Raw genomic sequence first — 25,495 nt, 5'->3', positions numbered from 1 at the left:
GCCATCAGTAACTGATGGAAATAACTGGCAAACCCAAAATCTGGCGATGTTGTAATACTGGGAAGTGGTCAAACTGAGTAACAGTGTATTATGCCTTGCAGTGCTATTGGGCAAGGAGTTACAGTGCTGCATGAAATCAATGGGAGTTAGGCACCTAAATACTTTTGAGATCTAAGCCCAGATCCTTTCATTCCTACACAGTCCTTAATCAGGTCACACTCCCACAGAAGTCAGTATACATTTTGCCAGAGCAAGGACTGCAGGATTTGGCTCTCCCTGAGCAATAATAATGTGCAAGTGGGTAATGAGCTACAGCATTACAGCAAGTACCGTAAGAGGGTATTTCTTGGCAGGGAGTAGCAGTACTCGCAGAAGCCTTTCTCATTACCGTCTTCAGCTTGTAATCTGATTGTCCTTTTCAAGTTCTGTGTGATAAGGATAATGGAGTTTATCATGGCACTAGTCATTCATTTATGTTCAAGGAGTTTTGACTGGGAAAAGCATACAAATAAACAAGACACAGTACAGATAAGCAATAAGTAACAATTTTCCATGCGGTTGCTCTGTACATATTTCCACTGCAAAGATTGCTATAAGAAAGAAATATGTCAACAGGAAACAAATAAAAACCTGGAACACAAAACAAACACAGCAGCTCCTCTAACCCTGAGATCTAAGTTCACACCTCCTGAAAAAAAGAGATGTACCAATGGTCATTATTTCCACACTATAGACTGGATGACCAGTGATAATAAATCTCTCCTTTCTATGGTTCCATGGCATGTTGGGAGGGGTAGGATAGGGCTACAGATCCTAAGGAAGGAAAGGACATATACGTAAGTGAAGGAACAAAGTAACTGCCATACTTTAATTTACATAGAGAAAGTTATGAAAGCTCTGTGATTTGAACACATCAGTTCTATCCATTCCTCCCTACTCATAGCCCCACAGCTATATAATTTGGGCACCTGTTCATCCAGCTTCTCCCAAATGCCTTGCATTCATTTATTTAAGGTAAGCATTAGCTTTTCCACTATTGACCTACCCTCTTCTTAGCTGCCATTTTCAGATGTAGCACAGCTCAGAGCAAGGGGATGGTGCTACATTTCAAAAAGAGAGAGCCTGGAGGTCATCTCTCCAGTCTGTCTGGCCTTTATACCACAGTCATCACTAGTATAGCAGTGTCATGGTCATCATGTATTTTGAGTTGGTCTGTCTTTAGTACCTCTCATGCAGGAGAGAAAATGAAGAAGATGGTAGTATTTTGGGGGGGGAGGAGGGAAAGAGGGTGTTTTGTTTGTTTGTATTATTGGTAAAACCAGAAATCAAACAACTGACTGCTAACAGTCAAAGTACCATTCCTCCTTTGGATCCAGAACATCTGTAATAGCAGGCAGAGCCAGCAGAAAAGTTCAAAGGACCCTAACCTTCCTTCCTGTTTCCAGCTTTCAATGGCTACCAGAATCTCCATTTCTGTAGCACAGATCCCTCCTGACCTAATATACATTCAGCATAACATTTTTATTTATTTATTTCTGGATGTGACATGGAGCGCTGCCTTAGGTATCTCCATATTATCCATCTATCTGCTTCAGAAAGTTGGAAGTCAGCTAGGACATCATAACTAACATACCTGCTCTTATGACAAATGCTATAGCTTCTTTGACCACAAGACATTATGACCTTTGCTTTAGACTGTAAGCTGTTTTGAGAGAGGGCCCCAGTTTTCATACATATTCATATAGCACAATGAGGCCCATGAGCTCTTCTGCAATATAAACATTACATTACTGATGTTGGATTTTAAAAACAAAAATAGCACCTCCCACAGTATGGTATTTCACATTGTCAGTGCTAACTCAGAGGGAGAATTGACATCTACTGAATCATCAGCACCATATCTCACAGGGCGTAGATGCTCTTTAAAGGTTATCCACACAAGTACAGCCCTAGCCCACCACTGCTTAACTTTTGAGATCTGAGAGGCTCACACCAAAATCTAGCTAGGCGAAAGATGAAGCTAAAGACCCAAAACACCTATTCTTTACTTATTCTAATAAGATCAAGCACGGCCATGGAATTTCCTGCAGCCAGTCTGGATATACACATTTGCATAGGTGATCTGACTGGATAATTTTGTTCCAGATCTTGGTATGATCGATTTTTGAGGAAATAAATAAAAGAAATATAACAATTCATTGCATTACCTTTTAAAGCCTAGCATGAACAAGGATCTCTCTCATGTGTAACAGTGTTGGATAATGCACCACAAAAATGTACATAAATTAAGATTGCAATTCCATCCTGACATTCTGGCAATTCAAGCTTTACTCTTGGGATTTATGGTGCCACTTACTAGAACCCCAACACAGTATGACAGAGTCATTAAAAATACCTAGTGATATATTATGTCATCCATTAGCTGCTATTTTGGGTTTCTTGCCTTGACTTGTCTCATAAGTGTACATTAGAAGTTTTGATCAAAACAGATGGGTCTATCTTTCTCATGCCTTTTTCTAAGCATATCTCATGGGAGCTCTGTGTATCTCTGTTCATCTTCATATAACTCTCTGACATAATTAACACTTTGAACACTGGCATTTTCCAGACTGTCAGCCAGATAAATGCTTAAGAGGACATAATACATGCACACATTCTCAGCAGTCAATTGCCAAGGTTTGGAACAAAGTTATCTTATAGATAAACCAGTCTGTAAAGGATTCATGCTCACTATGATTCATTCATGAAATGAGTTATTTCCAGACCTGAACAAAATTCAGCTTCTTTTAGCACTGGAGAACTCATTGATGGGAAGGATGTAGCCTCAAAGTTAGGACTGAAACTATCTCTATATCAAAATCGGTCTTATAGTAATAGGGTTTCCACTTTTTAGATTTTATTTTTCCAAGTCAAAATTTGTGATACTGCATTGTGAGTGATGCAGATGTGATGACCCTGTGACAGTGCATCAGTACACAATGGCAGTTGCATCATATTGTTGTGTGCTCAAGTAAAGACACCTAAAATAAACTTGGAAACAGGGCTTAAATTCAGCAAGAGCTATGCGGAATGGAGCTCCGGTAAACATTGTTAAACCAGGGCAGAAGCCGAGAGCCCCAGCATCTCCCATGGGGCTGAAGCCCTAAGCCCCAGTGCCTCATGAGGAGGGCCTGGGAAATACTCCTTGAGAATTTAAGCCCTGCGTGGAAATCCAGATTGTTGTTACAGAACATAGGAAAGACTCCAACGGAGACAGTCCCATGTATTTCAGGATGGGTAACAAGACACTCTACCTGATGGCCAAGCTTTATGCATGTAGCATCTTATGGTTTTTCTCAAGCTAAAAGAGATTGCTCTGGGGAATTTCATGGCACAATATTTTCTCCTTTTTTACTTGGTCTTTCTTCTTATCTTTTGGAAGGATCAGAGAAGTGATAGAACAGTAGCTCTAGAACTGGGTAACTATTATTGCTATTAAGGGCAAAGCCACAAATCTAAGCCCAGTGCCCACATCTAAGAACATAAGAAAGGCCATTCTGGGTTAGACCAATGGTGCAGCTACCCCTGTATCCTATCTGCCACCTGGCCAGTACCAGATGCTTCAGAGGGAATGAACAGAACAGGGCAATTATTGAGTGATTCACCCCTGCATTGTTGAGTCCCAGCTTCTGGCAGTCAGAGGTTTAGGATACCCAAAGCATGGGGTTGCATTCCTGACCATCTTGGTTGATAGCCTATCCTCCATGAATGTATCTAATTCTTTTCTGAAGTCAGCTATACTTTTGGCCTTCACAACATCCCTTGGCAATGAGTTCCCCAGGTTGACCATGCATAGTGTGAAGAAGTTCTTCCTTTTGTTTGTTTTAAACCTGCTGCCTCTTAATTTCATTGGGTGATCCCTGGTTCTTGTGTTATGTGAAGGGGTAAATAGCATTTCCCTGTTCACTTTTTCCACACCATTCATGATTTTATCGGCCTCTATCACATCCCATCTTAGTTGTCTGTTTTCTAAGCTGAACAGCCCCAGTCTTTTAAAATCTCTCCTCATATGGAAGCTGTTCCATATCCATAATCATTTCTGTTGCCCTTCTCTGTACTTTTTCCAATTCTAATATATCTTTTTTGAGATCAGGCAACCAAAACTTCATGCAGTATTCAAGGTATGGGAGTATTATGGATTTATTTAGTGACATTATGATATTTTCTGTCTTATTATCTATCCCTTTCCTAATGGTTCCTAGCAGTCTGTTATCTTTTTTGACAGCCACTGCACCTTGAGCAGATGTTGTCAGAGAACTATTCGCAGTGACTCCATGATCTCTTTCTTGAGTGGTAACAGTTAATTTACATCCCATTTTGTATGTATAGTTGGGATTATGTTTTCCAATATGCAGTGCTTTGCATTTATCAACATTGAATTTCATCTGTCATTTTCTTGCCCAGTCATCCAGTTTTGTGAGATTCCTCTGTAACTGTTCAGTCAGCTTTAGATTTAACTATCTTGAGTAATTCAATATCATCTGTAAATTTTGCCACCTCACTGTTTACCCTTTTTCCAGATCATTTTTTAATATGTTGAACAGCACTGAACCCAGTACAAATCCTTTGGGTACCCTTACCTCTCTCTACTGTAAAAACTGACCATTTATTCCTACCCTTTGTTTTCCTATTTTTTAACCATTACTGATCTATAAAAGGACCTTGCCTCTTATCCCATAATTACTTCTTTTTCTTAAGAGCCTTTGATGAGGGACCTTGTCAAAGGCTTTCTGAAAGTCTAGGTACACTATATCCACTGGATCACTCTTCTCCACGTTTGCTGTTACCTTCAAAGAATTCTAGTAGATTGGTGAGGCATGATTTCCCTTTACAAAAGCCATATCAACTGTTCCCCAGTGCATTGTATTCCTCTATGTGTCTGATAAGTCTGTTCTTTACTACAGTTTCAACCAGTTTGTCTGGTATTGAAATTAGTCTTACTGGATTTTAGTTGCCAGGATTGCCTGAGAAGCCTTTTCTAAAAATCAGCATTCTATTAGCTATCCACCAGTCATCTGGTACAGAGGCTGATTTAAGCAGTAGGTTACATACCACAGTTAGTAGGGCCAGGTCTATGCTATAGACCTATATTGGTATAACTACGTCACTCAGAGGTATGAAAAATCCACACTCCCTGAGCAATGTAGTTATGTCACCCTAACCCCTGTGTAGACAGTGCTATGTAGATGGAAGAGCTTCTCTCATCAACATAGCTACTGCCTCTTGGGGAGGTGGATTAACTACGCCAACGGGAGAAGCTCTCCTGTCAGCACAGGAGCATCTTCTCTAAAGTGCTATAGCAATGCAGCTGCTCTGGTGCCTAAAGACAAGCCCTGGTTCTAGTTTCATACTTGAGTTTCTTCAGAACTCTTGGGTGAATGCCATCTGGTCCTGTCAACTTATTACTGTTCAGTTTATCAATTTGTTCCAAAACCTCCTCTATTTACCCCTCAATCTGGGACAGTTCCTCAGATTTGTCACCTAAAAAGAATGTTTCAGGTGTGGGAATCTCCCCCACATCCTCTGTAGTGAAGACTGATACAGAGAATTCATTTAGCTGCTCCTCAAAGGCCTTGTCTTCCTTGAGCATCTCAATCATTCAGTGGCCCCACTGTTTGTCAGGCTTCCTGCTTCTGATATACTTAAAATTACTGTTAGTTTTTGTGTCTTTTGCTAGTTAATCTTCTAATTCTTTTTTGGCCTGACTAATTATACTTTTCTACTTGGTTCGCCAGAGCTTGTTCCTTTCTATTTTCCTCAGTCAGATTTGATTTCCAATTTTTAAAAGTTGAGGGTTTTTGGTTTGTTTGTTTGTTTTGTCTCAAACTGCCTCTTTTACTCTATTGTTTAGCCATGATGGCATTTTTGGTGGGGTGGAGGGGTCTGCTACTTTTTTTTTTAATTTGGGGTATATTTATGGTGCCAGCCTCTATTATGGTGTTTTTAAAAATTTCTCCACACCCTGCATGAAATGAAATCTCGAATGAAGGTCCCTTGATAGAACATAACAGATTTTTTTGTTGGGATTGATAGGTCAATGGCTCCATCTAGCTGTAAATACTTGCTTTTCTTTTTAATTAAAAAAACGCGCCCTGGGAGTTAATTTAGCACCTAAAAAACAGAGAGCTAATACCATTAGCTAGAGGTGCAGGTGGCTCCCATACTAGGTCTATCCATTTACCTCTAATCTGACCTACAGCTCCCCCTACTATTCTAGTACTGGGCTGCATATACTGGCTTTGTTATTGTAGGCTTGTTTTTGAGTTTTCTGGTAATGACACAGATATGTTATTGTAGGGTTAGTCCTGAGCGCTCAGTTATGTACACTCATTTATTATCTTAGGGTTGTTCATGAGCTCGCTATATACACTAATTTAATATTATAAGGCTGATCGTGTGTGCTGAGCTACTGCCTTTGATTCTCCCCTCCCCTTATCAAGAAAATAGCAGTGAAGTATTTGAAGTGAGAACACAACATACAGACATATGCAAATTCAAAAGTACAATCAGCTACAAGGAGAAAAAGGCTAGTAATATACTAAGGATGTTGGAGACACAACAGTGCAGACACAGAGAACCTTAGTTGCACTTAATACACTTCCCACAAACCAGCATAGGAGATGTGAAATCTGGCATTTACAAAATGGATATTGCATGAACTCAGTAGCCCAGGATACAGTTAGAAACAGGGCATTAGAGCAGAGGCAACACTCACTAGTCTTTATGAGTGATTGATCATTTCACCAAAGAAGACATTACTGCATTTGGTGGAACAATGGAAATTTGACAGTTCTGCTTTCTGCATCAGCATTTGGGGTGCAGTTCAGAGAGGTTTTTTTTCCTTAAAGATGATATTTCGGGGATGTCACTTTCCTTCTCCTTCTGCAGACAGCGGTGAGGGTTCACTTCAGTCATGACACAAAATCACTTAGAGAGAGACCTGTAAACAATAGGACCTTTTCTCACCATGTTATCATCAAAGTCAGTGCAGAGAGGTTGAAATGACAACTCACTCACAGTTAGAAATGTGCTTTTCCACAGTGTCATTAGCTCCCTCACACACCTCTGTCGTTTTGGGATTCAGAACATTTATTTCAGGATTTATTGGAACCAGAGGGAAAAGAAAGTGAGAGGAAAAGAGGCCATGATTCCAGCACCTCAAATCTCATGCTTCAGACCTAGAACGTGATTGCCACAATGTTCAAGAAGGAATTCCTCCCATCCCTCCCCTCACACAGTGTTCAATTAGTAACTGATGTGGCAGGCAGAGTTGTAGGAAAGAGATCTTTATTAAGCATGCTGAGAGACCAGTGTTCTCCTCTGAGGTGCTGTTTGAGTCATAGTGACAGTCCCCAGCTTGCATTCCTGAGCCTGTAGTGCCACATCAAACTAGGTCCATCCTGAAACCTAGCTTTCTGTCTCCAGTTCCACTTATCATGCTATATACATGGGGCCTGATCCAAAGCTCACTGAAGTAAATAAGAATCTTTTCCTGCGTTTAATGGGCTTTGGATCAGGCCCATAAACCAATGCCCAGCTGGCTGGCTGCATTATGGGGAGTTTATATCTTCCTTTGACTCATCTAGTACTAGCCTTTGCTACCAGGATACGTGGACAGGGTGGTACAAAGGTCTTATCCCATAGTGCTGATGTGTCTGTTATGGACAGAACTGAGCCAAATTCAAAATTTCCATCCTGTGGGAAATGTCAAGAGTGAGGCCATTAGGAAAAACCCTTTTCAAGCCTAAACAGATGATGAACTGTGCTCTGAAATCGTATCCCTCCTTTTCACAGTGTCTCAGCATGGAGGAGGACATAGGCTGCACATCCCATACTTCTCGGTTCTTCAACGGAGAAAATGGGAGGCGCATCTGCAGGAGCATGGGCCTAGGTCCTTCCAATTTTGTCACTGCTAACAACAGCCACTTTCCTTCCTCCTCCTTAAATGACAGATTCAAAATCTTGATTAAAGGAAACTTTTGTTTCCCCCCTCTACCACAATCTTTTCCAATCATTTTCTCTCAACCCCCTCTCTGGTCCTCTCTCTCCTCTATCCCTTGCCCTTGATATTGTCTCCCTTTCCCATCTCCAACCTATTCCTCTTGGGATAGCGGCTAGAGCTCAGTTCCTGCTGAGAATATTTTGGATAGTGAGTTTGCAGGTGTCGCCTTCCAACTGCAGGTAAGCTGACAGCCCTACCATCCTGTCCCCAGCTCCAAATAGCGCCAATGTGCAGAACTCAAACCAAAACTGAACACACATGGTTGTGTCTGGGAAACGGTGCAGTTTGACAACAGCAATGCCCAGTGTCAGTTGTGGAGACACCACTTCTCTGCTGCCGACCCCTGTTAGCATAAGTGGTAGACACTAACCAGCGAATGCACTCTTTCAGCACATCCTGTTATTACAAAAGCTCATTGGTGCTTCTGCTTATTATTACTCATATAACAGTAGTGCATGAAGACCCCACTGTACGGGACACTGTACCTAGCCCCTGCCCCCAAAAGCTAATTAGACTGAAGGCAGGAGAGGAACGAGGCTTACAGACAAAAATTTCTTGCGTCGGGTACACAGTGGGTGAGCAGTTGTACAAGAACAAGAAGTTAAAGAACCCAAGCTGCCTGGCTCTTTGGCCTGTATCCAGTCCATTAGACAAAGCTCTCTCCCACTGCCTTGCAATGATGGATTCTAAACTCCTAAATGTCTCTTCCTTTTTATACACACATACACAGACGTGTTGGAGAATGTGACAATGTGAAGAACTGACAGAGAGGTGCTAGCAGTGAGTGAGACAGTACTTTAAATCTGTGCTTCCGCCTCAGGACTTGTTATCATCTGGGGCGCTGGGTAGAGCCAGCCTGCACAGAGTGTTAGAATTACAACAAGGTGGTGGGGCCGGGTGGCTTTGTTTTTGTTTTTTCTTCATGTCGCATCAAAATCCATTTTCAGAATCAGCTTTTTGCACCTTCTGATTGTCAATGCCCACAATCTGCCACCTGGACTGTGCAAAGTCTTTTTTCAAATTTTCTTAAGCCGTGGCGTCAGTTGTCCAGTCAAGGGTACAGAGAGAATTTGGGCAGATCCTGCTTCCACTGAGGCCAGTACCAAAACGTTCCACTAACAGGAACGGAGCCATAAAGCTCAATGCAGGGTTGCCTTGCACCTCATGACACTAGTGCAAAGTGCCTGCAAATTGTGGCATCAGGTGCAGGGCAAGGCAATGGTGAATTGGGCACTACCAAATGTAGAGCATGTTTACACCAGGGTGAATCCAGAGTAACTCTGTGGCTAGGATGCTGGCTGAAGGCTCAGGATACGTGGGTTCTATTTCCAGCTATATCACTCACCTGCTGTGTGACCTTTGGTAAATCATTTTTCCTCTCTGTGTCTGTTTCCATTCCCACCCCTTTGTCCACCTTGTCTGTTTGTTTAGACTGTACTCTCTTCAGGGAAAGGCCTATGTGTTTATTCGGTTCCTAGCACAATGGGGCCTTGAACTCAGGGCCTTATGTAGCAAGGTATAGAGCACATCCCTAACTTTAAAAGCAAGGGAGAAGTCCTGTTGAAACCAATAGGATTCCTCTTGTGTAAAGTTTAGTATTTAAGTACGTTGCTGAATTGGGGCCTCTAGGCATTTCTGTAAAACAAATAATAACTGAGATCAAAACCTGCCTGGATGTCTCTTTGCCTTCCTCAAGCCACTGCCTTTGGTCTCTTTCTTTCCTGAGTACCAAATTCACTGGCAAACTATAAAAATAAAAGGTAAAGACATGTGGTTTGTCATGTGATGACAGATACAATCTGCTGTGTCACTGCAAGTTGACACTTCCTCTGCAGCTGACTTAATTCTTTCTCATACCTGCAGTTGCTCATTCCTGACAGCATATGTCTAATCAGCTGTGAGGGTCCCACTTCTGATCTCTCCACTGTTCCTCAGGCCGGTAAAATGCTCGAGAGTCAAATCAACAGAGGGGCCAGCAGGTGACCTCCCTCAGAGCTTCTGTGTTACAGCAGCTAGTAGGCCTCCTGTCATAAACAGATAGTGAAGGGTTAATGTCTCTTTTACCTGTAAAGGGTTAAGAAGCTCAGTGAACCTGGCTGACACCTGACCAGAGGACCAATCGGGGGACAAGATACTTTCAAATCTTGGTGGAGCGAAGTCTTTGTTTGTGCTGTTTGTTTTGTTTGTTGTTCGCTCTTGGGGCTAAGAGGGACCAGATGTGCAACCTGATCTTTCTCAAATCTTTCTAAAACAGTCTCTCATGTTCAAAATAGTAAGTACTAGCTAAAAAAGGTGAATTAGTCTTATGTTTGTTTTCTTAACTTGCAAATGTGTATTTTGCTGGAAGGATATTTTATCTCTGTTTGCTGTAACTTGTATCTTAGGCTAGGGGGGAGGGAGTCCCTCTACTCTATATAAGCTGGAGACCCTGTAAACATTTTCCATCCTAATTTTATAGAGATAATTTTTACTTTTTTTCTTTCTTTAATTAAAAGCTTTCTTTTTTAAGAACCTGACTGATTTTTTTCCCTTGTTTAAGACCCAAGGGGATTGGGTCTAAACTCACCAGGGGATTGGTGGGAGGAAAGGAGGTGGGAGGAAGGTTAATTTCTCTCTGTTTTAAGATCCAAGGAGTTTGGATCAGTGTATCTCTCAGGGTAACCTAGGGAGGGGAAAGTCTGGGAGGGGGAAGGAAGGGGAATGGTTTATTTCTCTCTGTTTTAAGACCCAAGGGGTTTGGGTCCTGGGTCCCCCAGGGAAGGTTTTGGGGGACAGGGAATGTACCAGACACTGGAATTTCTGGTTGGTGGCAGCGCTATCAGATCTAAGCTAAGAATTAAGCTTAGAAGGGTACATGCAGGTCCCCACTTTCTGGACTCTAAAGTTCAAAGTGGGAAAAATACCTTGACACCTCCATACAGAGGAGGCTTCTGCAGGAGTCTTATTGTACGTAAGCAAAAGGGGACCCTGTTTGGAAGGCATTTAGATCATTTTCCTAATACAGAGGACTGAGAGTTACGAAATCTATGTTCTGGGCCCTGCTCTGGTAGGGAGTGTGTCTAGTTATTAAGGCAGGGGTACTGGAAATTAAAAGATATCATGTCACTGCCACACAAATATGGCACAATAGAACCTCAGAGTTACGAACACCAGAGTTACGAACTGGCCGGTCAACCACACATCTCATTTCATAGGCACCGACTCCTTGGGTGTTCCAGCTTAGCACGCACCGACAGCCAAACTCCCCATCTTCCCGCCCACTCCTGCCTGCCTGCAGCCCTGCCGATCAACTCCTCCCCGTCCCTCCCAGCGCCTCCTTCATGCCGCAGCATGCATGAGGCATTGGGAGGTAGTGGGAGGAGCGGATATTGGGCGTGCTCGGGGGAAGGGGTAGAACAGAGTGGGGAAGAAGTGGGGTAGGGGGAAAGTGGGGGTGGGAAGAGGTTGGGCAGGGGGGCTCGGAGAAGGGGTGAAGTTGGGGCGGCATCTGGGGCTGAATGGGGGTTTAGCACCCCCAAGGAATATCAGAAGCCTCATTTGGAACTGGAAACATGCTTGTAGGAGAAGATTAGGAGTAGGAGCCAGGAAAGGAGAACAGAGGCAGAGGTGGGCAAAAGGTGGGAGAGAGTAGAAGCAGAGGGAAGGATGAGAGGGGTAAGAGGAGTGGAGGGGTGTATATGTGCAAGGGGACCACATATGGACAATTTTAATTCTGCCATTTACTAATTTTGGAGTATTTGATTTTGCAATGTTAATATTCTTTAACATAGGGGGGTTGTTTGTTTTTTGGAGGGGTTGAAGTTGGGGGAGGGTGTTGAATGTAGTTTTCTATGCTTTTTAAAAAAAAAAACAAAAAACAATCAAACAAAAATGCTATCATTTAACTCTATTGACCTCAACCTGGAAGTCCGGGCACTACCTAATAATAACTTTGTCCTGTCTGCCTAAAGTTACTCTGGGGTTTGAACTGTATACAATATTTTTCTTCACTTCCTTAAATAGGACTGTTGAGCCCTGTTAAACAATTGCCACGTTCCACGCCAGAGGTGGCTGCAGTTCTGCAGGTGGTGTGATCCCTGTGTAGAGAGCTCTGGAATCTTTGAGGATGAATGGCATTAATCTGATCTGGGTGTCACATACATCAAAGTTTCAGGGTGGTCAGCTCTGGGCTTTTTGATTTTTCTGATTGGCTTCAACAGCAGCTTTGTAACTGATGGCTGACTCCAAAAGAAAATAAATGTCTCCTTTTCCCTTCCCCTTCTATACTCTCCCCTCATTCCCTCCTTCCCTGCCACAGTGTATGTGAGAGCAGAGCTCAGCTGGACCTTTCCTTCCACATGAATTGCATACAAAAACATCACGCTCAGAGAGATGAAGGACACACAGCGAGAGTGAGATGCAGACTGACAGGCCAGGGCTGCCAAACACTAGCTGCTAGCAAATACCTTTTGAAGCAGGGAGACTTCACTGAGATAAAGTTGTTCTCCCCATGCCCAGAAGAAGTAAACAACAGCAATACAAAAACCATTCAGCTCAAATTTGTTTTGCTGAGAGAATTCTTATAATGTTGATCTCAGGGATATGCAACTAGATTTCTGAAATGGAAAGGGAGGTTAGAAAAACAGGAGGGTGATAAGCCTTTTTAGCAGCTGCCTGTTATGCTCACTTTTCCCAGAGTTGATGCCACAAGGTAGTTTTTCACCGTCTGACTTGTGCCCTGGGGCAAACCACTTACTCTCCACAACCATAAAATGGGGCTAACGATATTTGCTTCTCAGGGCACTGTGAGATGCTGTGTGATAGTGCTTTGAAAGTGAAAAGTGATAGCTATTGGTATTTGCTCAGGAAATTTTTAGGTAATGGATATAACAAATCTCCAGTGTACCAACATTCAAGTCAATGGCTGGATTGGGCCCAATTTATTTAAGACTAATTTTCATTATTTTTAGTTTCACTTTTATAAGGTTTTAAAACTAAAATAATTGGGTGATAAACCAGATTCCAGAGGCTTGTACCTTACCTTGCCATGGACTTCTAATTTCCCTATGGTACCTTAGTCCAAAGGAAATACGGGTCTAGGCAAAAGTTGCCTGTAGTGATAGGGAAGTGCCCTATGTGCGTTCCTCTTTTGTGACATTAATAACCCAGTCTCAAGTACCTGCAGCACAAAGAGTTTCAAAGGCCAGGCAGTTAGCCAGCTCTCAGGCGTGACCAGTTACAACTGAAGTCAATGGGAGCTGTGGGATCTCAGCTACCCTGTAAAACAAACCTCAGGTCTCTCAAGTTTGGCAGCCAAATCAGTAGTGGAACTTTTAAAAATGTTGCACTATGGGTACGTCAGCACCACAATTAAAAACCCGTGGCTGGCCCCGACTCAGGCTAAGGGGCTGTTTAATTGTGGTGTAGATGTGTGGGCTCAGGCTGGAGCCCGGGCTCTAGGACCCTGCAAGGTGGGAGAGTCCCAGAACTTGGGCTACAGCCCACGCCAGAATGTCCCCCTCACAATTAAACAGCCCCTTAGCCTGAGCCCCATGAGCCTGAGTCAACTGGCATGGGTCAGCGTGGGGTTTTAACTGCAATGTTGATAGACCCTCAGTGACTTGCCTGAGGTCAGAAAGGGACTGTCAAAGTCAGGCCTCAGCGATTTCTGGTTCTTAGAGTATGTCCACACTGCAGTGTAAGCTTGAGCCCAGGCTCAAAGCTAACCCCTCTTGCATCTAAACTGCAATTGCACTAGTCCAGTGCTCAGAGCCACGGTCCCCAGGACCTGCAGGGCTGGAGGGTCCAAGCTCAAGCCAGGACCCAGGATCTGAGCCGTATTGCTTTGCAATGTTGCTGCAGGTCTCAGGAGTCAGCTGGAAGTATCTGACAATTCCATGGGACAACTTCCTCAGTTGCCTACAATCCATTCTATTGAATCTGCAATCTATTCTATTCTAAACGGGCCTCCCCATCCCTCTCTTGAAGAGCAGCAGCAGCTCAGGTCAGCATTAACCCATTCTCTTCTGATCACAGAATCATAGAATCATGGACCTGCAAGCACACTATAAGAAAGCCTCCTGGGTTTGCAATGGAGAGTGAACCCATCAAGCCTTTTACAAATCTAGCTGCCTCTTTGAAATATGCAGGGAGGGTAGTAAATTTTTCCCAGAATGCACCATGGTCCTAGGGCTTGAGTGGCCACATTTCAGGGTGGGGGATGCTAGGGACCATGGAATATGGTTACTTTGACTCTGGGCTGCTCATTGCAGTGTGAACACCAGAGCCCTAGGTTGAGCACAGGTTAAAAAAGTCTTAACTTAGGGTTTATATACAATGTAGACGCTCAAGGCCATGATCCCCTAACAAGGGTCAGTTGACTCAAGTCCCACTAACCCTGGGCTTGCGTTGCAGTGTAGACATACCCTCAGCTATGACTCTGTCTCTAATGCCTTGAGGCCTGATTCTCCATGGCCTTGCAGTGTATTTAGTCATTTGCTATACAGTATTTGTGAAAAGTGAATGCAAAGGAGATGTAAAATGCTATGACTTTAGAATGGCAGTGTCTGAGACCCATTTGGCATTGGTGTTTATGCCTGTACAAGGTGCAAGGGAGTAGAAAATTGAGTCCCTGGTTGGAAATACAAAGAACTTTAACTAGACATTATAGTTTGTCCATCATGTTTGGAAGTGTAGCTCAGAAACTGTTCAGAGAGAGGGTGACAGGAGGAGCAGACAAAGAGCATAGAATCAACTGGCAAGAAGCTCTTTTGCCAGCATTTTTTTATACGACCTGATTGCCCCAAATCCACAATATTTGACTGGGCTGATCACAGTTCCTTTTTAAGATTTATTAAAACTGAGGCTGGAGTGAGCAAGAGGGAACAGGATGTGGAATGCTGAAATGCAGAAGTGTCTTTCAGTGTCTTTTAGTATCTGCAAAAATCTTCCCTTTTGCTATAAATATCTGCAGAAACCAAAGCTGCCAGCAGCCCATGGAAATGCCCTGATTTTTTTGGTTCTTTTTCCTTTTGCAACCTTTTAACACTTTTTTAAAATACTTTGAATACTGAGTAACTTTATGGATTTGGTATTTGTTACAATTTCAGCTGCCCTGAGAGGGGAACTGCAAGTGCTTTAACAGGTAGGTTGAAAGGTGGTCTTGTTTCACAGAAACACCCCCTAAACAAGGAAATCACACGAAAACAAACCACTGCTTGCCTATACTATAAATGCAATCAGTCTGGTAAGTCATGTGGTTAGATGTTTGGCTTCATGTGTGTGTTCTCCCTGTGTGCTGCCCCAGCTCTGCGCAATCAGCTGGCACAACAGACCTCGAGTGAACCATCCAATGACCACAAGATCTGTTAAGGTATGAAGACACCAGGCCATGTTTATTGTTGACAAAGCACAGTAATAGCACCAGGCAGCCTCTACAAGGATACTAAGACGTGTATGCCCATGACAATGGCTGCAGCTTAGTGAATGGCAGGACTTTCCATTCCCCCCCTCGGCTGGACAAAGATATTCCCTCTGAGATACATTTTATACCCTGATACAAACCAGTTAGAAGTGCCTCTGACATAGTTAGTCACTGCCCCCTGCCGTGGCTAGTCATTACCTTGTAGATGTTGGTTCCATTAAAACATTTTTATTACGTGCTGTCATCCTGACATTATCTTTTAGAAGGGGTCAGTGTGTTTCTGTTATTCTTGGGGAATGTTTTTGTACCATCCTTGATATTGGGGTATTCTGGTACCACTTGATATCGGGATGTGTTTGCATGAGTACTCTGTGCTTAGCACTTCTTAGGAATGTGTGTTTTTGCAATATCTGCCCTGTTCTTGCCAGATTCTGTGAGCAGGTCCTGCCTCATAGCAGGCTGTCATACAAGGGCTTATGTTTCAGGCTCTCTTCCTACTACAAGTCAGTTACAACACAGTTACAATTTGTGGTGTAGATAAGACTTTATTCAGATGTTGGACTTTTCCAATTTTTTCAGGCCTGGTGAATGCCAGAATGGTGCTGCGGAGGCATTGTGATGTGGGGTGTTTGGAAGGGACATTATAATTTACTTACATGGTCATCCCTAGACAAAGGACATGGAAGCTGCCTGTAATATTTTATAAAATGTGGTATGTCTGGCTGTTTGTTATTGCGTGGTTGTGACTATAGTTACAAGGAATTATTTCCAACAGTAGTAGACAGTGAATAGGCCAGAAAGCGGACAATAACTCTTGATATTCCCCATTTGCAGATATAGAAAAGGAGAAAGCAGATGTCAATCCCTTTGAAACTTACCTCTGACCATGCTGAGTTCAACACCACTGACTTAGTACAAAGCGGGGGAAATCCAGGCAGGAAACTACAGCAAAGAACTTTGAAGTGGATGAAAGTGAACCCCTGGCGCTCAGGGAAGAGAGAGACACTTTGAAAAAAATCAGTTGTATGTCTCTGTGTTCCCAAAAGGAAGTCTTGCAGGACACCGAAATTCAGTTGGGCCCACTGAGCAATCACCATTGGTACACGGGATGCTGCACCTCATCCACACACCCCTAAAGAGTGGGAGATTCATGGAATTTCACCCTAGAGAGGTGAAGGCACAGGGCTTGTCACCTGGAGCGGATGCACCCAGTGAGACTGAGAGAGGTTAAAGGTGCAGATAGCACTGAACTGGGACCATATATGCATCATCATGTTGTTATCAGTGAGGAAGGGGACTTCTTATGCTCTTTCCAGGGAGCTAACCTGGAAAAGAAGGAAATGGTTCTGCATAAATGAGAAGCCTAGTCCAGGTAGGAAAGTTCCTGGCCTTGTTTTGTCTCCCCCGTTTTTCTCCTCTATCCTTTCTGTTGTCTCTCATCCTCTGTCTCATTCCCACTGTGTAGAGTGGCTGTATGAAGATGGGCAAAGGCAAAGGTAGTTTCCATTCCAGAGTGTCGGATGGTAGTCGAATTCATTGACATTCAATGGTTATTGCAGGGGTCGGCAACCTCTGGCATGTGACCCACCAGGGTGAGCACCCTGGTGGGCCGGGCCAGTTTGTTAACCTGCCGCATCGGCAGATTCAGCGGACCATGGCTCCCACTGGCTGCGGTTCACCGTCCCAGGCCAATGGGGGCAGCAAGAAGTGGCGCGGGCGAGGGATGTGCTGGCTGTGGCTTCCTGCCACCCCCATTGGCCTGGGATGGCGAACTGTGGCCAGTGGGAGCAGTGGTTGGCTGAACCTGCCGACGCGGCAGGTAAACAATATGGCCCGGCCCGCCAGAGTGTTTACCGTGGCAAGCCGTGTGTCAGAGGTTGCCGACCTCTGGGCTATTGCAATGAAAGTCTGATTTCCCTCTCATTTACATTGGCTTTATACCAGCATAACTTTGACTGTAGCAGAGTTACTCCTGACTTACCCCGGTGTAAGTGAGAGGAGATTCAGGCCCAAAGAGGAGCTCAGCAGAGAAACAATACAGGAATAAAGGGAAGGGGCAGAGGAGATGAGGGGGAGGGGGAGAGGGCTGTGAGCTTCCCCCCACCCCAGCTCCAAGAGAAGATAATGGGGGGGTCTTGCAAAATCCTACCCCATCCATGTCCTCTGCTGAAATGTGCTTTTGTGGCTTCATATGGTACTTAGAGAACAGCAGACATTATCCCTGTGCCTGCTACACAAGAAAGTCCTCCAGAAAGGCTATCACACCTTTCTCAAGTGGAGGAAGCAGACTATAATTACAAAAGACTAGTTCTTTAGTACTTTCTACGCTGATGCCAATTAACTCTACTGCACCTGTAGTGTAGATCAGAACAGTAACTCTGGGGTGTGCTTTGCTTTAAGAATGCTATGAAATCCACATATAACAGACAAGTGTCATAAGTAATCTAGTCATATTTTACATATGAGCCAGTGCTTGATATTGAACCTCTAATAAAGTGACATTGTTTCTTTAAGGGATTGTTGAAGTTGCTGGCAGGTTACAGGTCCAGATTAATATCTGATATGTCCTGTATTGTGTTCTACCCTTGCAATAGTCAGAGAGTCTGTTGCATCTCTAACTGCTGTGGTCTCCTGTAGCATGTAGAAGCTGGACAGACAGGCTACAGATGGTTTAGGTGTTGCTGGAGTCCAGGCATTATTCTTGGTGGGGAAAACAAACAAACAAAAAACAGAAGCTGAATGTGTAAAGGGGACAACTGGCAGAAAAGTAACACAGCTGGATCTCCATGAATATCAGTCACCCATTTCTTTGCCATGTGAACATTATCCTATGCTGTTTTAGATCCAGAGACACCATAGTGGGGTGTTATTAAACTGTGATACTGCAATGTTTTTGTTGTCTGTGTACTCCACATTTGATTGCTAAGCACTCGCTAAGTGTGCAGAATTCAGCAGCCATTCTGTACTCAGAACATAATGCTGACTGCCAGAGGAGACCCTATCCACATGTACACAAACACTGTCCTCTCTCCTGGAGACCTTATATTTGGTCTTTCTTATTTTGTTGCTCTCTTAATTTAATAAAAACACTCAGATTTAAATAATTTTGTTTACTCATTATGTATGGAAAAAGATAACAGGCCCAGGCCCAGCAGGGCCGGCTTTAGGCCAATTCCACCAATTCCCCCAAATTGGGCCCCACGCCTAAGAAGGCCCTGCACCCAGTGAGAATCTCTGCCCTGGTAGAGGCGCCTTTTTAATTTTTACTCACCTGGCGGCACTTCGTGTCTTCGGCGGCACTTGGGTGGCAGGTCCGAAGATCTGGAGCAAGTGAAGGACCCACCGCCAAAGACTCGGAGCACCGCCTGGTGAGTACAAGCTCCATGTGTTTTTTTACATTTTTTTTTTTATAGTCATCCCTGCCGGGGCCCCGTCGAAACTATTCGAATTGGGCCCCGCACTTCCTACACCGGCCCTGAGGCCCAGCCAACCTTTTCTTGTATTTTCTCGTAAGGGCTTACAAAGTACATTGATCCATGGACTCTGCCCTTCAAATGTTCATGTGGGTTGTAATGAATCTTGGCTAACACATTGATTTATCTGGATAGCACAGTGCAAAGTGCAAAATGTCTCAGTGTACCGAGAGTGTAATTCATCTGTGAATTTGCAACCAGAAATCGCTTTGCTGAGTTGTGCACTGTGGTTAATGAGTTAAATAAGAATTCAGCCAAAACTCAGAACAAAAGAAATAACTAAATAAAAAGAGGGTAGGTGAGAACAGAAACAAGAATCACATTCCTTGGGGTCAAGGCTGTAGAACGAGTAGATTCAGGAGGTAAGTCACACACACTATACAGTTGTTCCTGTAACTGAAAGCCTGGTGATATAGAAAGATTTCTACAATGATTCCTGTCTGTTGAAATAAGGCAACTGTCCTGAATGTTAAGGATTGACTATTCATCCTGCAGTAAATGGATCAATATAATGCCTTGCAGCGACATGATATTGTATCAAGACATAATAACTTGTGGTTACAATGTGAAGGCGCATCATAACACGGCATCGTGGGATGAAGATGCAAACCTCACACCTTCAATTCCTTATGAGTGCTGGGCAATTGGAAAGCCGTTGAAAGACACAACGAAAACAGTCTGTCTGAGGCCCTGGCTACCCAGAATAGTCTATTTGGTATAAGCTAGGTGTGATTTTTGAGCTAATATATTTGTACTGGTATAACCCGTCTGTAAACACTCTTGTTCCAGTATAAGAAGGGCTCTTTTTCTTTTTGTTTGAATGTTTGCTTGGGAAGGAGCTTAAACTAGACTGAAAAAAGATACACATCTCAGAATAAGAATACTCATAGGGGATTATGTAGTAAGACTATACTTGTATAACAGGAAATACTTTCCCATGCAGACAGGGTCTAAGGCCTTAATCCTGCAAACATTAATACATCTGCTTAACTTTTCTAACATGCACAGTCCCATCAAAATCAATGTAAGTATAGTTTAGCACCTGCTTGGGTGTTTGCAGTTAAGAAAAAATCAAACTGTTGACTGTAGGGGAAGAGCCACCATAAGGGAGAGGAAAATAGAGGCACCATGGAAAGAATTCACAAAACTGCTGGTGATTAGGCAAGCCATAACTTGCTCATTTACCTTTTTGCAGTTGCACACAACATCAAGCAGTTTATGTTTTAATTAAATGTTATCTTTATTATTGAAAATATATTTGCTTAATTGAACAGTGACTATAACAGCCGGCTGTTTAATCATAACTAATCGTGTTGCCTTTTTAGCTCAAATGATAGGGGTTTAAGCTTCTGATAACTGAAAACAGGATTTGACCCACAGTCGGTAGACACCTACTGTTCAATTTTTGCATATAAACAAAATGTCCGTGGTGCAACATTATATTAAAGAAAAACAAAAGTAGGAATGAAAGATACCAGCATATTATCATCAATTGAACCAGAATACTGCCATCAATTGGCCAAAACGTGTGCTTTTGTGTGCTCTATAAAGCGAAATGGAAGCATAATTATCTGTCAGTCTCCAACATGAAAGTTTTTTTTTTTTAATTTAGAAGTACTGAGTATGTAAAAATTTGTTTTCCCTGTTTTTGCTAGAGAACTGCTTGAAGGACCCAGAGAAATGGTCTGGGAGATTTCTCAGTCCTTTTGAAGACTTTGAATCTTGAACAAAAATATATTTTCTTGCAACTGTTTCTCATACACTTGAGCTAACCAGGAATTAGCACAAAAAAAAAATTAAACAATCCGAATAAAAATCATGTTGTCCATTTTGGGATGGTACTTCTGATGTCAAAATCCCCGCCAGTTCTCTGTTTGTTCAGAGTCTTCCAGCAGGCAAAACCTGAAACTGTACTTCTTTCAGGCATTCTCTTGATATCATGAAAAAGTAAATAAAGGCCTTTTTCCTGCCATTAGATCTGAGTTGAAGGATGTGATCGCATGAACAGGACCAAATGTCCCAGCCCCAGTTCTCTTTTGCCTTTGCATGTCCCTGTTTGTTTGTAATTTAATTAAAACACACACACACGAAAAGTGCCCCAAACCACTGCTCTGTTAACTGTAGCAGCAGGCGTAAGGAGATCAAGGACCTGGTAGGCTGCCTGAGCCGGGCGTCTAGGATTAATCCTCGCCTGCCAGCTACACAGCGATCCTTCCCTGTGGATTCAGCCTGGAACCACCTGCCTCCCCGAAGCATGCGAGGAACTACAACTCCCAGCATGCGGCACGGCATCCTCAGCCTTCCCCACACTGCGATTGGCTGGTTGGGCCTCTTCCCCCCACGTGACTCAGGCCGGCCGCAGCTGCTGTTGTCCCGGGCAGAAGGAGCCTGGGTTTAGCCGCAGGTACCGGCTCTGCGCGGGAGCGGCTCAGCCAGGGTTTATGGCAGCGGCGCAGGGGGTTCGCGGGTGTCTCCTGCGGGGGCCCCTGCGTGCCCGGTCGGGCAGGAGCTGCAGCTCCGGGGCTCCTGTGCGGCAGCAGCAGCAGCAGCAGCAAGCGCTAGTGGCTGCCCCCGTCCCGGCTCACGTGAGTAGGGGGCAGCAGCCTGGGGGGTTAATGGGAGCCCCGGGGGAGTCATGTAGGCGGACAGGTGTCTGGCTCAGTAGAGAGGTTGTGGGAGGCAGCTGGGGAGGAGGGAGTTAAATGGGGGGAATGGAGAGGGGGGCTGGTGGGGTGGGATTTAGCTAGGGAGAGGGGGCCAGAGGATGGCTGGATTTAAGGATCAGGTGGGTGCCAGCCCCTGGGGATAATATGCATAGGGAATAATGGGGCAGTGGTATTTACAGGGAGGATGCCAAGGAAGAGGGTCATTTGGCGGCTAGGGGTTACCTACCTTTTGGGGGTGGCTGAGGGAGAAATGGGGGATCATACTTTACGGAGCAATTAACACTGGCACAAGGCCACCTCTGGGACGAAGGGGCGGATGTCAACAGCTGAGCAGCAGGGAGATGAGGGCTTTTAAACAAGATACTGGCACAACCACTTGCTCTTACAGAATATGCCAGGAGATTTTTTGAACATCAGGATAGAGGAGGTAGGCTTGTGAAAATGCCTATCATGGTGAGCTGCAGGGTGCTAAATCTGTCTTTCTTGGAAAGCTGAGTTGCACAGTCAGCTATTTTGAGGGGGAAGTTATCTAGAAGAAAGAAAGAAAAAATGGATGGACTGTGGATAATTTTTTATAAATCTGTTAAAGGCACTCCTGTTAATACTGAGATGGGCAACTACTGTTTGAACGCTGATAATCTTGGTTTTAGATAGCACCTTTTTTTTTCCCCCTTGAGAGATCCTAAAGTGCTTTACGGAAATATGGTGTACAGAAATCCTTGCTCAGTTCAACCTAGATGGAAGGATAAACAAAAATAGATCTGGGATTAGGGTTTTTGACTTCAAATGGGCTAACTTTAGAGTTAAGAAAATTAGTCAGGGAAGTGGATTGGACTGCAGAACTTGTGGATCTAAATGCGGAGGAGGCCTGGGATTACTTTAAATGTAAGCTGCAGAAACTATCGGAAGCCTGCATCTCAAGAAAGAGGAAAAAGACCACAGGCAGGAGGTGTAGACCGAGCTGGATGAGCAAGCATCTCAGAGAGGTGATGGTTAAAGAAAAAGCAGGAAAGCCTCAAGAGAGTGGAAAGGTAAAGTGGGATTACGCAAGGGAAGTACTAATGGAGGTCAGAATCATGTAGGGATAAAGTGAGGAAGGCACAGTCGTTTAGAGTTTGAACCTGCAAGAGGAATTAAAAACATAGTAAAAGGTTCTATAGCCAGATAAATAAGAGAAAACAAGAAAGAAGAGTGGCAGCATACACTAGGATGGAGGAGGTTAAGGATACCTAGCATGGCCCATAGTCTAAAAGTACTTTGACTCTGTCTTAATAAGGCTAATGAGGAGTTGAGGATGAGGGAAGGATGTTAAACGGGAATGGGATATGAGGTAGATATTACCACATCTCAGGTAGAATCCAAACTTGACAGCTTGATGGGGACCAAACAGAGGGCCCGGGACAATTCTCCTCCACGATATTAAGGAAACGGGGCGCATGAAATTGCAAGCCCGTTAGCTAGGATTTTTTAATGAATCTGTTAACTCGGGGTTTGTACCATCGACTGGGATTGCTTAACGTGTTCCATCTTTCAGAAGCGCGTCGAAAAAAGTGATCCGAGTACTATAGGCCTGTTAGGTGACGTCTTGTAGTACGTATAGGGTCTTGGAAAAATTTTGAAGGAAAGTATGTTTAAGGACCTTGGGGATCAATGTAATTGGACAAAATACACGTTTACTAGAGGATAGATTCGTGCCAAACCAAACTGATCTCCTTCTCTCGAGAAGGTGACGGATTATTTAGACAAAGGATGCGGTTAGATCTATTTTACCTGATCTTCAGTAAGGCATTTGACCCGTTCCCATGGGGATTGTTTTTAAACTGAAAGCATGGGATGAATATGAAAAATTGAAAGGTGGATGGAATTGGTTTAAAGGGGAGACATCCAACGGGTCGTTAGCTGAAGGGTAACTGTCAGGCTGGAGGTAAGGTTACTAGGTGGAGTTCCTCAAGGATCGGTTTATGGGACCAATTTTATTTAACCTTTTATTACTGACTTGCACAAAGAGCGGGAATTGCTAATAAAGCTTTGTGGATGATACCAAGCTGGGGGGTATTGCTAACACAGAGAGCGACCGGGACACTATACAGGAAGATCGTGGACCACCTTGTTAAACTGAAGAGAATAGATAATTTAATACTGAAAGCAAGTATGCACTAGGATAATATAAGATTTTCTGAGTATTACTTGCGGACCATCACGTTGGAAACACAGAGGAGGAGAAGGACGTTGGGGTCTTGGTTGATCGAAGCTGACTATGAGCCGCCCAATGCGATATTGGCCGTTAAAAAATCACAATGCGGTTTTAGGGTGCATAGTGCGAGTATTTCAGACAAGATAAGAGTGTTAGTACCGTTGTTATAAGTGCTGGTGAGACCTCACCTGAATACTGTGTGCAGTCTGGTTCCCATGTTTAAGTATTCAAACGGAACAGTTCCGAGACGGCTACTAGGCTGATCCCAGAATGAAAACCTGCCTTAGGAAAGGAGACTCGAAAGAGCTTGGTTGTTTAGCCTAACCAAAAGAAGACTCCGGGGGATCTTGCCTTTATATAAATATATCAGGGGATTAACGTTGCGGAGGGAGAGGTTATTTAAGCTTATGTACTAATGTGGACACAAGGATGAATGAGGTACAAACTGGACATCTAGGAAGTTCAGGCTTGAAATTGAACGAAGGTTTCTAACCAATTAGAGGAGTGAAGTTTGAACAGCCTTCGGGGGAGCAAAAGACTATTGCTTTAGCTAGCTTGAAGTTTATGGAGGGATGATATGTGGATAGTTTAATATTTTGCAATTGTCTTGGATTATCAGCAGATAGGTCTGCTCGTGGTCTGCGATTGGGCATGATCAGAGTTACTGCAGAAATTCTTTCCTGATTGCTGGCTGGGGAAGCCTTGCCACATCGCTCACGCGTTTAGCTGATTGCCATATTTGGGGTCGGGAAGGAATTTTCCTCCAGGGCAGACTGGCTGACACTCTGGAGGTTTTTCGCCTTCCCCTGCAGCCTGAGGCATGGGTCACTTGCTGGTGGATTCTCTGCTTGAGGTCTTCAAACCACAATTTGAAGACTTCAATAACTCGGACATAGGTTAGGGGTTTTTATAGAAGTGATGGGTAGGGTTCTGTGGCCTGCTTTGTGCAGGAGGTCAGACTAGATGACCATGTTGGTCCCTTCTGACCTATGAGTCTATGAGTCTCTCACCAGTGAAAGGTAACCACATGTGGACTGGAATGTGGCAGCTGGCTAATGGGGGACGACAGTGCCACATGACAGTTCACAACTGGAACCGAAGTTGAAAACCGTATTCCTCTAATCTTATGTACTTTTAAAAAAAAAATTAAGGAACTATCTAAGAAATATGTTCACTATTATCATAAGTGTGACTTTATTCAAAAGGTATGTCCTTGTGTAAAGGGTGACGTCTTAAAACTGCTGTACAAGTAATGTTTTATAATTGGAAGTAGTGTCACATAGTTTAAGCTCCAGACTTGAGTGTTGTGTTTAATAATGTACTACTACTTTAAATTTGGAATGAAGACGAGTGTTTGGGGAAAGGCTGGAAGTGGGAGGGATGTGTTGGGTGAGGCTGTAGCATGCAGCAATGTGGCCTGCTGTATCTTAGACAGGCCCACCATGGGGTTGCCTAAGTAGCTCAAATTAAGTGATATTTGGGCTTACCTTTTAAAGACTGGGTGGCATTTTTTACTTACTTGCAGCCTGTGAGGTTTTACACTTAATTTGGGGGCTGTTTTTCTCTGGGCTCTTTTTTTTTTTCTTTTTTTTTTTTTTTCTTGGACCAAGTACTGCCCCCGCATGCAGCATGATGGTGCAAGCCCTGCCCCTATGCTGCTCTGTAGCCTCGCTCCCTCTGGGTTTGGATGGCTTTTTTTAGACCAGTCGTGCTTGTTTC

The 25,495-nt window shown here is 43.7% G+C and overlaps 1 protein-coding gene across 4 annotated transcripts in view; it reads left to right on the top strand.

Moving 5' to 3' along the window:
* Positions 1-21,262: 21,262 nt before the first annotated feature.
* MOCS1 (molybdenum cofactor synthesis 1) overlaps positions 21,263-25,495 on the top strand; it is a 48,808-nt gene continuing 44,575 nt past the window's right edge. For 3 of the 4 annotated variants that reach the window (XM_032790197.2, XM_032790198.2, XM_032790199.2), the window contains exon 1: positions 21,263-21,501. In XM_032790197.2, coding sequence (XP_032646088.1) covers positions 21,358-21,501 — 144 coding nt within the window. In that variant the 5' untranslated portion in view covers positions 21,263-21,357. The remainder of the gene's footprint in view (positions 21,502-25,495) is intronic. The other variant, XM_032790195.2, reaches the window with a different exon arrangement.

The sequence above is a fragment of the Chelonoidis abingdonii genome, chromosome 3 (assembly GCF_003597395.2).
Source record: "Chelonoidis abingdonii isolate Lonesome George chromosome 3, CheloAbing_2.0, whole genome shotgun sequence".
NCBI lineage: Eukaryota > Metazoa > Chordata > Testudines > Testudinidae > Chelonoidis > Chelonoidis abingdonii.
Note: the sequence above shows the minus strand (reverse complement) of the source record. Positions and strands in the feature narration are given on the sequence as shown.